At 35.9% G+C, this 13,668-nt stretch overlaps 1 protein-coding gene across 1 annotated transcript in view; it reads right to left on the bottom strand.

Annotated features, from left to right (window-relative positions):
- CEP126 (centrosomal protein 126) overlaps positions 1-13,668 on the bottom strand; it is a 104,303-nt gene that overhangs the window by 89,114 nt on the left and 1,521 nt on the right. The window contains exon 2 of the mRNA XM_042903935.1: positions 11,818-11,937. Coding sequence (XP_042759869.1) covers positions 11,818-11,937 — 120 coding nt within the window. The remainder of the gene's footprint in view (positions 1-11,817; positions 11,938-13,668) is intronic.

Below are 13,668 nucleotides of genomic sequence, written 5' to 3'. Positions count from 1 at the left end.
TTATTCTAAATTTTATATATAAAGGCAAAGGAATTAGAATACCTAAAATAATTCTGAGAAAGAATCAAGTGGGAGGAATCAGTCTATGTGATTTGAAGACCTACCTTATTACACAAGAATAATTATATAACTACATATTATATAGCTACATAATCACAATAAAAACTGAAGTATTGGTGGAAGTTTAACAAAACAGATTAACAGAAGAGAGAACCCACATATAGACCCACACGAATACCCTCAACTGAATTCTGATGAGGGGGTCCTAAGTCTCACACCTTATACAAAAGTTAACTCAAAATGAATCATGGGGGGAGGGTGCATGGGTGGCTCATTTGGTTAAGTGTCTGATTCTTGATTTTGGCTGAGGTCATGATCTCACGGTTTGTGGGTTCTAGCCCTGTGTCGGGCTCTGTGCTGATTGCATGGGCCTGCTTGGGATTCTCTCCTCTCTCTTTCTCTCAAAATAAATAAACTTAAAAAAAATTTTTTTTAAATGAATCATGGACTTAACTATAAAACATTAAAATAGAAGCGTTTAGGAAAAAGAGAAAATTTTTAGGATCTAGGTCTTTAAGCACAGAGTTCTTAGACTTGACATCAAAGCACAATCTATAAAAAGAAAAGTGGATAAACTGGACTTCGTAGAAATAATAACTTGTGCTCTGGGAAGGACCCAACTAAGATGAAAAGCTAAGCTCCAGAGGAGCACATGCCTGACAAAGTATCTAGAATGTATACAGTTCTCTGACATTCAACAGTAAAACAGCAAGTAATCTAACTAGAAAATGTACAAAAGACATTAAGAGAAACTTCATTAAAGAGGATAGATAGCAAACACGCACATGAAAAGATATTGTCATCATTAGCCATTAGGGAAATGAAAATTAATACAATGAGCTATTACTACACACCCATAAAAATGGATAAAATAAAAACTATTAACAACACCGGTGCCAGCTGGTGAGGATGTGAAACACTGATCAATCTTACAGTGGTGATGGATACAGTCACTCTGAAAAACAGTTTGGCAATTTTTTAAAAACACGAATATGCAACCACCGTATGATCCAGCAATTGTACTTTCAGTCATTTATCCAAAGAAATAAAAATTTCTGTTCACACAAAACATATACATGAGTATTTACAGCAGCTTTATTTGTCATAACCCAAACTGGAAATCACCCAGATGTCCTTCAGGTTAACCCCCCTTTGGTGCACCACCCACATCATGGAGAACACTCAGCAATAAAAACAGTGAACCGCTGGTGCACACAACAACCTGGATGGATCCCAGAGTGTTGCACCGAGGGAAAAAAGTCCATCACTAAAGGTTACACACAGTATGATGGCATTTATAGAGCACTCTAGAAATGCAAAACCTGAGATGAAATGAGAACAGATTAGTGATCTCCAGAGGGTGGGAGTGGGAGGGAAGTGGGTGTCACTATAAAAGGCAACGTCAGGAATCTCTGCGACGATGTTCTGTATCTTGCATGCCTAAGTGTCATTATTCTGGTTTTGAGGTTGAACTATAGTTTTGTAAAATGTTACCATTGGGGAAAACTAAGTAAAGGGTATTATGGGATCTCTATTATTTTTTTTACAACAGCATGTGAATCTACAACTATCTTAAAATAAAGACTTCAATTTAAAAAAGAGAAATTTCAGCCAATAGAGAGAAAATCTTTAAGAGATAAACTCACCAAGCTTACCTGTCAGGCTACTATTATAAACTAAATAAAGGTTAACAGCTCAAGGCAAAACAGCAATACAACAGGAAATATTTGATGCTTATCATAATAATCCTAGGGCATAAAGGAAAAATCAAAAATTTATCACAATTTGTATAAAAGATCACAGAAATTTAGAAAGACTGGTATTAAAAACGTTAAGGTTTACAAAATCCGTAAGTATCCCATTTTGACAACGCTCCTTATGCACCACCCATGACTTGAGACCCCCCCAGTGACCCTCCCCCCCTTCTTGCCAGGTCAGTGTAACAACTCTCTACTTGTTCTTTTGTTCTTGTCTCCAGGTGCTTTCATTTCATCCTCTAGTCCTTGGCTGTAATCAACTAAAATGTAAATGCAGTCATGACACTCTGGTCTTCCTCCTTCAACAGCATCTCCGAATACTAAGGACAGGGTTTAGTTGCTTTAGATCAGCACACAAGTGGTTTTATGAAATATCTCCTTACCCACTCTATAGCTTCATCTCCTAATGCTCTTCCACATTTTCCCGTGTGTAAATCACATAACGTTTCTCTCTTATATTCCATAACATTAAACCTCTCCACATATTGTCCTCTTTGAGTTAAATTCCCTTCCTGCTCCGGCCGCCTGGATAACTCCTGGTCATCTAACAAGACTTCCGGGAGTTCTTTGTTCCGGACTATGTGAATGTGCTTCCATAGTACGTCACAGTATTCATCGCATAGCATCGCCAGGCTTTATTCCTTCACTGTTAGTAAGTTGAGGGCAGGAATCATGCATTTACTTTTTTATTCTTCAGTATATGAAATCTTTAAGTCTCCCAGCAAATATTACTTTAGTGAATAAATGGCTGTCTTCTAGATTATTTTTAAATGTTCAAAAATCACTTGTAAATGTCTTAAATTCCTTGAATTTTTCTTTTAATATATTATGGATAATATAACCATGGATATTCACACATACTGATATCTAAACCTACTTGAATCTATTTATATTTTTTAGCTTACGATATATATCCACATGTAGAGGTTTGATAAACATGACTTACTATGTAAAGTATAATTTCTTCTTATTTATTCTAAGGGTATATATTTCCGGCTTCATGGGAAACTTCAAACTTCATCATTTTCCCAAACAGATAATGCAGTTACCCCATATTTCATGTTCACCAGGTAATTCATTACATGATTCTCTAGCTAATTTCCTTCTGCCTTTAGGATATTTAAGAAATCTGTCTTACAAATTTTAGCGACTCTTCCAAAGTATTTGCCCTTCATTTATTACCTGGTAGTCTTTGTTCTCTTTATTTGGGAAAATTTCCCCATTCTGTCCTTTTTTCTCTTTTTCTGCCAGTTAGTTACATAGGAATTTTGTCTGATAATCTGATCTTTTAAGTCTATATGCTTACATTAGTATTTTAAAACTATTTGGAGGTTGAGTTGGGTCCAAGATAGCAGCACAGCAAGTCCTGAACCATGTCCTCCCCTGGACACAAATCTACAACTATGTATGGAATAATTCCCACGGAAAGGGACCTGAAAATGGAATGAACAGAGCCTCCACAACAAAGGATAAAAGGGCAACATCAGTAAGAGAGGGAGGCAGAAACATGAACTTGTTAGGGGAAAACAACACCCCAGCTGCTATGGGTCACAATCAGAAGGGATATAAAAGGTATGCAATGTTTGCTGGAGGAGTAGGAGATTCCAACTCCATATCCCAAACCTTAGATCCTGCACAGGAGAGAGGAGCCCCCAAAACAGTGAACAGGGATTATGTCAGGAAAACTATAAAACCATAGGGAACAGAAAACTCACTCTAACAGGCTTTGGCACAGACTCAAACACTAGTCTGAACTGCACACAGACAATAGGGAAAGGAGACCCATTCGTTCACCTTAAAAAGTCTGTGGGAGGGACTGGAAACAGCAGGGACTTTCCTCTGGGGAAAGAGACAATGGCAGAAGCCACTCAGTTTACCTTCCTAATTCTAGTACCAGGGAGCACCCTTGTGGAATTCTTCCTCTAATCTGCTAGCACCAATGCCTATGCCCTTGAGAGCTGTGCCCACCAACGTGCTGCACAGTCAGGAATGTGCTTTGCAACTGGGGTCGGGAGCCACCCCTACCTGCCAACCCATGACAGCAGTCACAGGGGCTTCCTGCAGTGAGACTGAGTCCCGGCCCCGCCCACTAGCACGCACAGCTATGGCCTCACTGTAGTAAGAGGGTGCACACAGCCCACAAAGAAGACCATCCTTGAGTGCCATGCTTTGGTGACCAGAGGATACTGCACTTTTGAGCCTCGTAAGACATCTCTTACATAAGGTTACCCCTTCCAGACTGGGAGAGGTGGCTGTCTTACCTAAATATATAGAAACAAACACAGAGCATCAAGAAAAAGGAGGAGAAAAACAGATACGTTCCAAAAGAAAGAACAAGATAATACCACAGAAAAAACTAAATGAGGAGCGCCTGGGTGGCTCAGTTGGTTAAGTGTCCGACTTCGGCTCAGGTCATGATCTCGCGGTTTGTGAGTTTGAGCCCCACATCAGGATCTGTGCTGATAGCTCAGGGCCTGGAGCCTGCTTCAGATTCTCTGTCTCCCTCTCTCTCTGTCCCTCCCCCGCTTGTGCTTTTTCTGTCTCTCAAAAATGAATAAATGTAAAAAAAAAATTAAAAAAAGGAAAAAACTAAATGAAATGGTGATAAGTAATCTGCCAAATAAAGAGTTTAAAGTAATAGTTATAAAGTTCACCGAACTTCAGAGAAAAATGGATGAACAGGGAGAGAACCTCAACAAAGAGACAGAAACAAAAAGGTATGCAATGTTTGCTGGAGGAATAAGAGATTCTGAACTGAACTTGTAACAGAAGTTGTAACTGAACAGAAAGTTGTAAGTGAACTGAAAAATTCACTAGAAGAGTTCAACAGCAGCCTGAATGAGGTCGAACAAATCGGCAAGTTGGAAAACAAAGCAATGAAATTCACAGAGACTGAGCAGCAAATGTAAAAATGAATTAAGAACAGTGACGATACCCTAAGGGACCTTTGGGACAATTATCAAGCAGAATAATGTTCGCATTATAGAGATCCCAGAAGAAGAAGACAGAGGAAAGAGCCAGAAAAATTATGTGAGAAATAATGGTTGAAAACTTCTTCAATCAGGGGAAGGAATCAGACATCTAAGTCCAGGAAGCCCAGAGAGTTCCAAATAAGATGAACACAAAGAAATCCACACTGAGACATATTATAATCAAAATGATAAAAGTTAAGGATAAAGAGAGAATCCTAAAAGCAGCAAGAGAAAAACAACTTGTTACATACAAGGGGAAACCCCAAAAACTCACAGCAGAATTTCCAGCAGAAACATTATGGGCCAGAAGGGTGTGGCATGACATATTTAAGATGCTGAAAGAAAACAGAATCTTTCAATCAAGAATTCTCTACACAGTGAAGTTACCACTCAGGATTGAAGGACAGATTTGGAGTTAAAGGAGTTCATCGCCACCAAACCAGCTCTGTAAGAAGCATTAAAGGGTCTTCTTTCAGCTGAAAAGAAATGGCACTAATTAATAAGAAAACACAGAAAAGTAAAAACCTTACTGGAAAAGGTAATATATAACAAAGGTAGTAGATCAATCACTTATAAAGCTAGCATGAAGATTAAAAGACAAAAGTAGTTAAAATTATTAAAAGTACAATAATTAATTAAAGGAAACAGGACAAAAAGATGTAAAATGTGTTATTGAAAATATAAAAGCTGGGGGGGGGGGTGTTGTAAAAAGGTAAAGTTTTGGAATATGCTTCAAATTAAGTTGCTATCAACTTAAAACAGACTTATTTACATACGATATTTTATGTGAATCTGACAGCAATCACAAGGAAAAAACTTATAACAAATACACAAAAGAAAATAAGAAAGGAATCTAAACATGACACTACAGAAAGCCAGATCACAAAAGACAAGAGAAGAAAGAAACAAGAAAGAACAATAAAATTGCCATAAAACAATGAGCAAAATGGCAATAAGTGTATACTTACCAATAATTATTTTAAAAGTAAATGGCCTAAATTCACCAATCAAAAGACAGTGACTGAAGAGATTAAAAAAAAAAAAAAAAAAAAAAAGAAAAAAGAAAAACAAGACCTATCTACATGCTGCCTACAAGAGACTAACTTCAGAAATAAGCATGCATGGACTGAAAGAAAGGGATGGAAAAGATATTCCATGCAAATGAAAATGAAAAGATGGAGGAGCTATACTCATATCAGACAAAAGAGACTTGAAAACAAAGACTGTAATTTAAGGCAAAAAGGGTACTGTATAATGACAAAAGGGTCAATCCAGCAAGAAAACATAAAATTTATAAATACATAGGAACCCAATGTACAAGCACCAAAATATATAAAGCAAATTTTAACAGACCTAAAGAGAGAAAATGAAAGCAATACAATAATAGTAGGAAACTTCAATACCCACTTTCATTAATCAATAGATCATTCAGAAAAAAAAATCAATATGGAAACATCAGCCTTAAAAAACACATTAGACGACACAGACTTAATAAATATACACAGAACATTCAATCCAAAAGTTGCAGCATACACATTCTTCTCAAGTGCCCATTAAACATTCTCTTGAATAGATCATGCATTGGACAACAAAACAAGTCTCAATGAATTCAAGAAGACTGAAATCATATCAAGCATCTTTTCCAGCCACAATAGTATAAAACTAGAAATTCATTACAAGAAGATAAATGGGAAAACTATAAATATGTGGAGTTTAACAATATGTTACTGAGCAGCTGTGTAAGAGAAGAAATCAAGGAAGAAATTAAAAAAAAATCTAGAGACAAATGAAAAAAGAAATATGACATACCGAAATCTATATATAGCAAAAGCGGTTCTAAGCGGTAAGTTCATAACAATACAGGTCTACCTCAAAAAACAATAAAAATGTCAATCTAACTTTACACCTACAGGAACTAGAAAAAGAACAAACAAAGCCCCAAACTAGAAGAAGGAAAATAATAAAGATCAGAGGAGAAAGAAATGCAGAGAGACTAAAAGGACAATAGAAAAGATCACTGAAACTAAGAGCTGGTTCTCTGAAAAGATAAAATCAACAAATCCTTAGCTAGACTAACCAAGAACAGAAGAGAGAGGACTCAAACAAATACAATCAGAAATGAAAGAGGAGAAATTACAACTGATATCACAGATATACAAAGGATCATACCAGATTACTAGGAGCAATTATACATCAACAAATTGGAAAAGATAGAAGAAATGAAAAAATTCTTAGGAACACACAATCTTCCAAGACTGAATCATGAAGAAACAGAAAATCAGAACAGACCAATTATTAGTAAGGAGAATGAATCAGTAATCAAAAATCCCCCAAAAAACAAAAGTCCAGGACCAGATGGCTTTACTGGCATTGTCTACCAAACATTCAAAGAAGATTTAATACCTATACTTCTCACACTCTTCCAAAAAACAGAAGAGGAAGGAAAGCTTCCAAACAAATTCTACAAGGTCAGCATTACCCTGAGAGCAAAACTACACAAGAACATCACAAAAAAAGGAAATTACAGGCCAACATCCTTGATGAACACAGATGTAAAAATCAACAAATATTAGCAAACCAATTCCAACAATACGTTAAAAGGATCATAAACCACGGCCGCCTGGGTGACTCAGTTGGTTAAGAGTCCAACTCTTGATTTCAGCTCAAGTCATGATCTAATGGTTCATGAGATTAAGCCCCACACTGGGCTCTGCGCTGACAGTGCAAAGCCTGGTTGGGATTCTCTCTCTGCCCCTCTAGTGTCTTTCTCTCTCTCTCTCTCTCTCTCTCAAAATAAATAAGTTAACTTTAAAAAAGAAAAAGAAAAAAAAAAAAGAGTCATACACCAGAATCAACTGGGATATATTCCAGGGATGCAAGCTTGGTTCAACATCCGCAAATCAATTAAAATGATTCACTATATTAACAAAATGAAAGATAAAAATTATATGAACATCTCAATAGATGCAGAAAAAGCATGACAAAAGTCAACATCTATTTATGATAAAAACACTCAACGAAGTGGGTAGAAAAGAATGTACCTAAACATAATAAAGGCCATATATGACAATCCCACCGTTAACATCATAATGGTGATCCTCTAAGAACAGGGATGGGATGGGCAAGGATGCTCACTCGTGGCACTAGTATTCAATAGAGTACTGGAAGTCCCAGACATGGCAATTAGGCAAGGAAAAAAAAAGTCATTCAAATCGGAAAGACAGAAACAAAACTGTCACTATTGGCAGATGACATGATATTATATACAGAAAACCCTAAAGAATCCACCAAAAGACTGCTAGAATGAATCTATAAATTCAGTAAAGTTGCAGATACAAAATCAATATTCAGAAATCCATTTCATTTCTATGCACTAATAATGAGAATCAAGAAAACAATCCCATTTATAATTCCATCAAAAAGAATAAGATATCTGGCAATAAATGTAACCAAGAAGATGGAAGACCTCTACACTGAAAACTGGAAGACGCTGGTGAAAGAAACTTAAGAAGATGCAAATAAGGGGCCCCTGGGTGGCTTAGTCGGTTGAGGTTGAGCGTCCGACTTCAGCTCAGGTCATGATCTTGTGGTTCGTGACTTCATGTCCCACATAGGGCTCACTGCTGTCAGCCTGTCAGTGCAGAGCCCACTTTGGATCCTCTGCCCCCTCTCTTTGCCCCTCGCTTGCTTGCTCCCCCCCACAATAAATAATTAAAAAAAAAAAAAGAAGATGCAAACAAACAGAAAGATGTTCTGTGCTCATGGATTGGGAGAATTAATATTGTTAGACTGTCCATACCACACAAGGCAATCTAAAGATTCAATGCAATCCCTGTCAAAATACCAATGGCATATTTTATAAAACCAGAATAATTCTACAATTTATATGGAGCCACAAAAGATCTCAGAGAGCCAAAACAATCTTGAGAAAGAACAGAGCTGGAGGTATCACACTTCTTGATCTCAAACTATGCTGCAAACCTAGACTAATCAAAACAGTATGATATTGGTATAAAAATAAACACACAGATCCATGGAACCAAAGTCAGCAAATGACAAATTTCATATGATTTCACTCATATGTTTAGGAAACACAATAGAAGAAGATAGGAGAATGGGAAGGAAAAATAAGATAAAAACAAGAGGGAGGCAAACCATAAGAGACTTAAATACAGAGAACAAACTGACGGTTGCTGGAGGGGAGGTGGATGGGGGGATGGGCTAAATGGGTGATGGGCATTAAGAAGGGCACTTGTTGGGATGAGCGCTGGGTGTCATATGTAAGTGATGAATCACTGGGTTCTACTCCTGAATCAATACTACACTGTATGTTAACTAACTTGGAGTTTAACAAACAAATTTAAAAAAAATACAAACCAAACAAAATTAAAACAAACTTAAAGAAAACCACAACTATCTGAGGCTCCTTTTGGACTCTTCTTAACATCTGTTTCAATTTCTTACCCTTATGAAGTCACATTAAATCAGATCGTCATTTCTAAAGTTTAATAATAGAATAAACAAAATTTTTTTTCTTCTGATATAATGTTTAATCATTTGTACTCAACCAGTTATGCTTGTTCAGTAAATAGATGCCTTTTTAGTTATAGATAAAAGATAGTTCCAAAATTGAAATTTTTAAAAATGTAGGAAATAGTTAATTTCTGTGTGTGTGTGTGTGTGTGTGTGTGTGTGTGTGTGTGTGTATGTGTGTGTATCTTAAGATTACTTGGTCTACATAGTAGCATAAGAGAAAACTATGTGAGGATGTGCTCCAGCAAACTGTTATAAAACAAAACAAAAGGGATGCTATGGGAAATAAGAAACTGTGTCTCCAAATCCCAAGAGCAAAAAGGGGAAGTCCCAGAATGCCATAAGGAAGGCCTTATGCATTAGGCCTACAGATAGCCAGTACATATGGGGACAGTATCTACAGAAGGTAGGAGGTCTTGGAGTAAAAGAAAGGGGACTCCGTTCTACAGATACTGAATAAAAGAATGGAAAACTTGAGAATGTGATAAAAACATTTAAGAAAAATACTGGCAGATAGAAAAGGAAAGCAGTAGTAAATAACAAGAAAATTAAATGTGTGTGATTTTAAGCAATGAATGGGAATAAATAAAGAAAAATTGATGCTACGGACACTTTCTTTGAATACTACTGGGGACACAGCACTGACAATGTCAAAGTATAACTTACCTAAGAGTGGAAGGAGAACAGCTCTGCTTGTAGGAAAAAATGGTTTTTAGACAGAAACTGTGACCATGATGGGAGCAGACAGCATAAACTTACATGAAGTAAAACATAAATAGATAACAGCAAGGCCCAAAAGGCCATTATAATAGACACATTTTGAAATTCAGGAGTGCACAAATAACTTGGCCCCCTTTATAAAAAATGAAATGATTTGGGGCACCTGGGTGGCTCAGTCGTTTAAGTGTCCAACTTTGGCTCAGGTCATGATCTCACAGTTCGTGTGCTGACAGCTCAGAGCCTAGAGCCTGTTTCAGATTCTGTGTCTCCCTCTCTCTGCCCCTCCCCTGTTCATGCTCTGTCTCTGTCTCAAAAATGAATAAACATTAAAAAAAATAACAAAATTTTTAAAAATTTTTAAAAATGAAATGATTAGTGTTTAAAAGGAAATTTTTACATGTCTTTACACAGCACTGTAAGGTAACAAAAATAAAGCATAATTAAATTATATTGGAAAATGTCCTCTTAGAATTTTAAACCAAAATTTCTCTTCTTTCTACATCAGAACTGTTTTTTTGATGAGAAAAGTATTTGATGAGAGAAAACAGGAAGTCACTTTGTGCTATTTTACAAAGCAACTCAATTATTAGAAAACACACAATTGACAGATATTATTAATCAACAAACTAAATAAGGAAGAAGCAGTACTGGTCAGACACTGTGATACGTATTTTTCCACATGTTTTCAACTATTCCTCTCCTAACATTACCTTTTTGCTCTACATAACAATCCCTTGAGTTACATGTTATTGATTCCAATCATAAAAACAAGAAACTGAGGCTGAGAGATTAAATACCTTGCTCTAATTCATGGAACGAGGATTTAAACCTAGATATTTGATCTAGCCCATGACTGTTTCAACATATGACTATTCATCTTTATTGAACACCTGGCACGTGCCTTTTATAGGTCCCCAGAGCCAAAAGGTAGGGGAACCACAGTAAGACAAATATACAAAACAAAACTTCATTAAATAACTTTATACCAGATAATGAAAGAGTTAATCTAAAGAGAAATACCATGCCAGAAAAAAATTACAGGTAAACAATTTTGTATTCCCCAAATGGGATTTGCAACACATGCCCAATGATGCAGTTGATAAACGCTAGGGATTTGCTGCTACTGACGTATTGTGGAAATATAGACAAGGTAGCAAAAACATTATTACCAATCTGTCTGAAAAACCAAAATCTAGTAATTCAAAGAAACCTTGAAAAATGTGAAGCAGTGACTGGATGGTTTACACTTTGACTTTATTAGGCTTCTAGTTTACACTAAAAAACTGCATTTTTTTTTATGGAAGTCATTTATAATATTCTTTGTATCATATTTCCACAATTATTTATATTTTCCCCCATTTTTCTGATTGGATGAATGAAGACAGCCATATAAAAAATTATATAGAAGTGAATAACAAAATCAAGTTACATTCCATTAGAGACTAAGGCTCTAATCGGTCATCTTTTAATTTGTCATGAAATGATACGGAAGACAAAGAGAACAGTACATTTTGCAGTCATATGACACTGTTATAGGAAGTTCTATGACAAGAAAAGACTGCTATGGTCACAGTCAGTGGAATTAGACAACATACCAACATCTTTGTGCTTTAGGCAAAAAAACGGTAAGAAAATTTATGAAGGGACAAAAATCTTGATCAGTGTTTTACAGACAATGTCACGACTTCAGTTCATAAAATGCTACAAAGTAGAGAAACTATTAATTTATAATGACTTTGATTTTCTACAATTCTGAAGAAAATATGATTACTTACTTTTTTCTCCGGTTTGATTCCACAAAATATTTACGAGCTCGATTTCGACATATTTTTTGTTGCTGCAGTAATATCTGGCGCTCTTCTTCCAAATTTTTCTCTAGATGGATTTTCATATCTCTAATGATAGCACAAAGTTAAGGACAATGGCTCATGTCTTCAGTGGATGAGTGCCAGTGCTATCTGATAGATGTAATCACAGCCTCATATTAACGATGCAATGATTTTTTGCGGAACAATTAATATGAGTATACATTAGTGTTAGTATATGGCCAGCAAATGTTTTACGTAAAAAAGATTCCGAATTAGTATTAGAACTGAAGACACATCTCACTTTCCCTGGGGAAAAAACTGTACTTTTAGGTATTATGAATTCAGATAATGAGACTGCATAGCTTTACATTCATCACGAACCTCCACAAAACCAGCTAAATGCAAAGCTGGATTGGATTTCTCATTCTTTGTTGTTCTCTATAGCTCCCTGTCACATTTGCAATAAATTCTCTATCTCTAGACCCACTGTATAAAGCATTTCATAATCCAGTCTGTTTGTTCAGCTTCAATTTTCAACCTTTCCCTGCATGAATCCTATGTGCAGACACATGAAGACACTGACGGAACAGACCGGGCGCTTCGTACCATTACCACCGCCCAGCACCTCCTTGGCTAACTCCCCACATCTGCCTGGGGCCACCACACACAGTTCCTCTCCTATTTTCTAGCCACTGGAGAACTTGACATCTTCCTGAGTACATGCTACAAATATCTGTCTCTACATTTCTAGAACTGCAATGCATGGCATGGTGCTTAGAATATAGTAATGGTTTAATAAAACCTCACTGAACCATTTCCTCAGAGAAAATTCTCCACAGACATACAGGACAAGATTATATGTATATATATATGTACATATATATATACATATACACACACATATATATATGTATATACATATACACACATATATACATATACACATATATATATGCATATATATATACGCATATATATATATATATACATATATATTATAGTTTTTAGTGTTGTAGTATATATGTATATATGTATATATACATATGTATATATGTATATATATGTATGTATATATGTATATACACATATATACACACACATATATATATACATATATATTATAGTTTTTAGTGTTGTAGTATATATGTATATATACATATGTATATATGTATATATATGTATGTATATATATGTATATACACATATATACACACATATATATATATACATATATATTATAGTTTTTAGTGTTGTAGTGTAGTGTAGACAGCGTAGATATTAATCATGTACTATAGTGGAGTATTTTCCCCAGTTCATTGTACGGACACAATTTCTCCTTACACTAAAGTTTTAAACTAATGAGTCATCTTTGAAGTAGCTTTTCTTTAAAATGTCTTTCCTTTCCAAAGGTAAACGTCCTATACCTTCAAACACATGAAAAAAACGGGAGATTCTATTTTCTGTCTGTATTCTTTTACAACTTTATGCTTCTATTTTATTAACTTAAGTTTATTTCAGAAGGTAGTACCCAGCGAGACACAAGGTAGAGATGGCGAATTTAGATTACTCTTTTCAGAGGTCTGAATACAGAGACTGAGAAGATACTAGAATGAAGTTAAAAGCGTTCTTAGGATCAAGGGGTTTGGCTCGTAGGTAATTTGAAGGACAGTCAAGACCTGAGTGTGTTCATAAAGCTGCAGGGAAAGAATGGCATCACCGGTTGAAGGTAAATTGTAAGAGCGGCGGGATAACTTACACTCCAGGGGTGCCGAGGGGAAGGAAAGCTATGCAAATAAGGGCACAGGCGAACAGACTCGC

The sequence above is a fragment of the Panthera leo genome, chromosome D1, assembly GCF_018350215.1.
Source record: "Panthera leo isolate Ple1 chromosome D1, P.leo_Ple1_pat1.1, whole genome shotgun sequence".
NCBI classification, from domain to species: Eukaryota; Metazoa; Chordata; class Mammalia; order Carnivora; family Felidae; genus Panthera; species Panthera leo.
The sequence above is the reverse complement of the archived record's forward strand: the minus strand, read 5'-3'. Positions and strand labels throughout refer to the sequence as shown.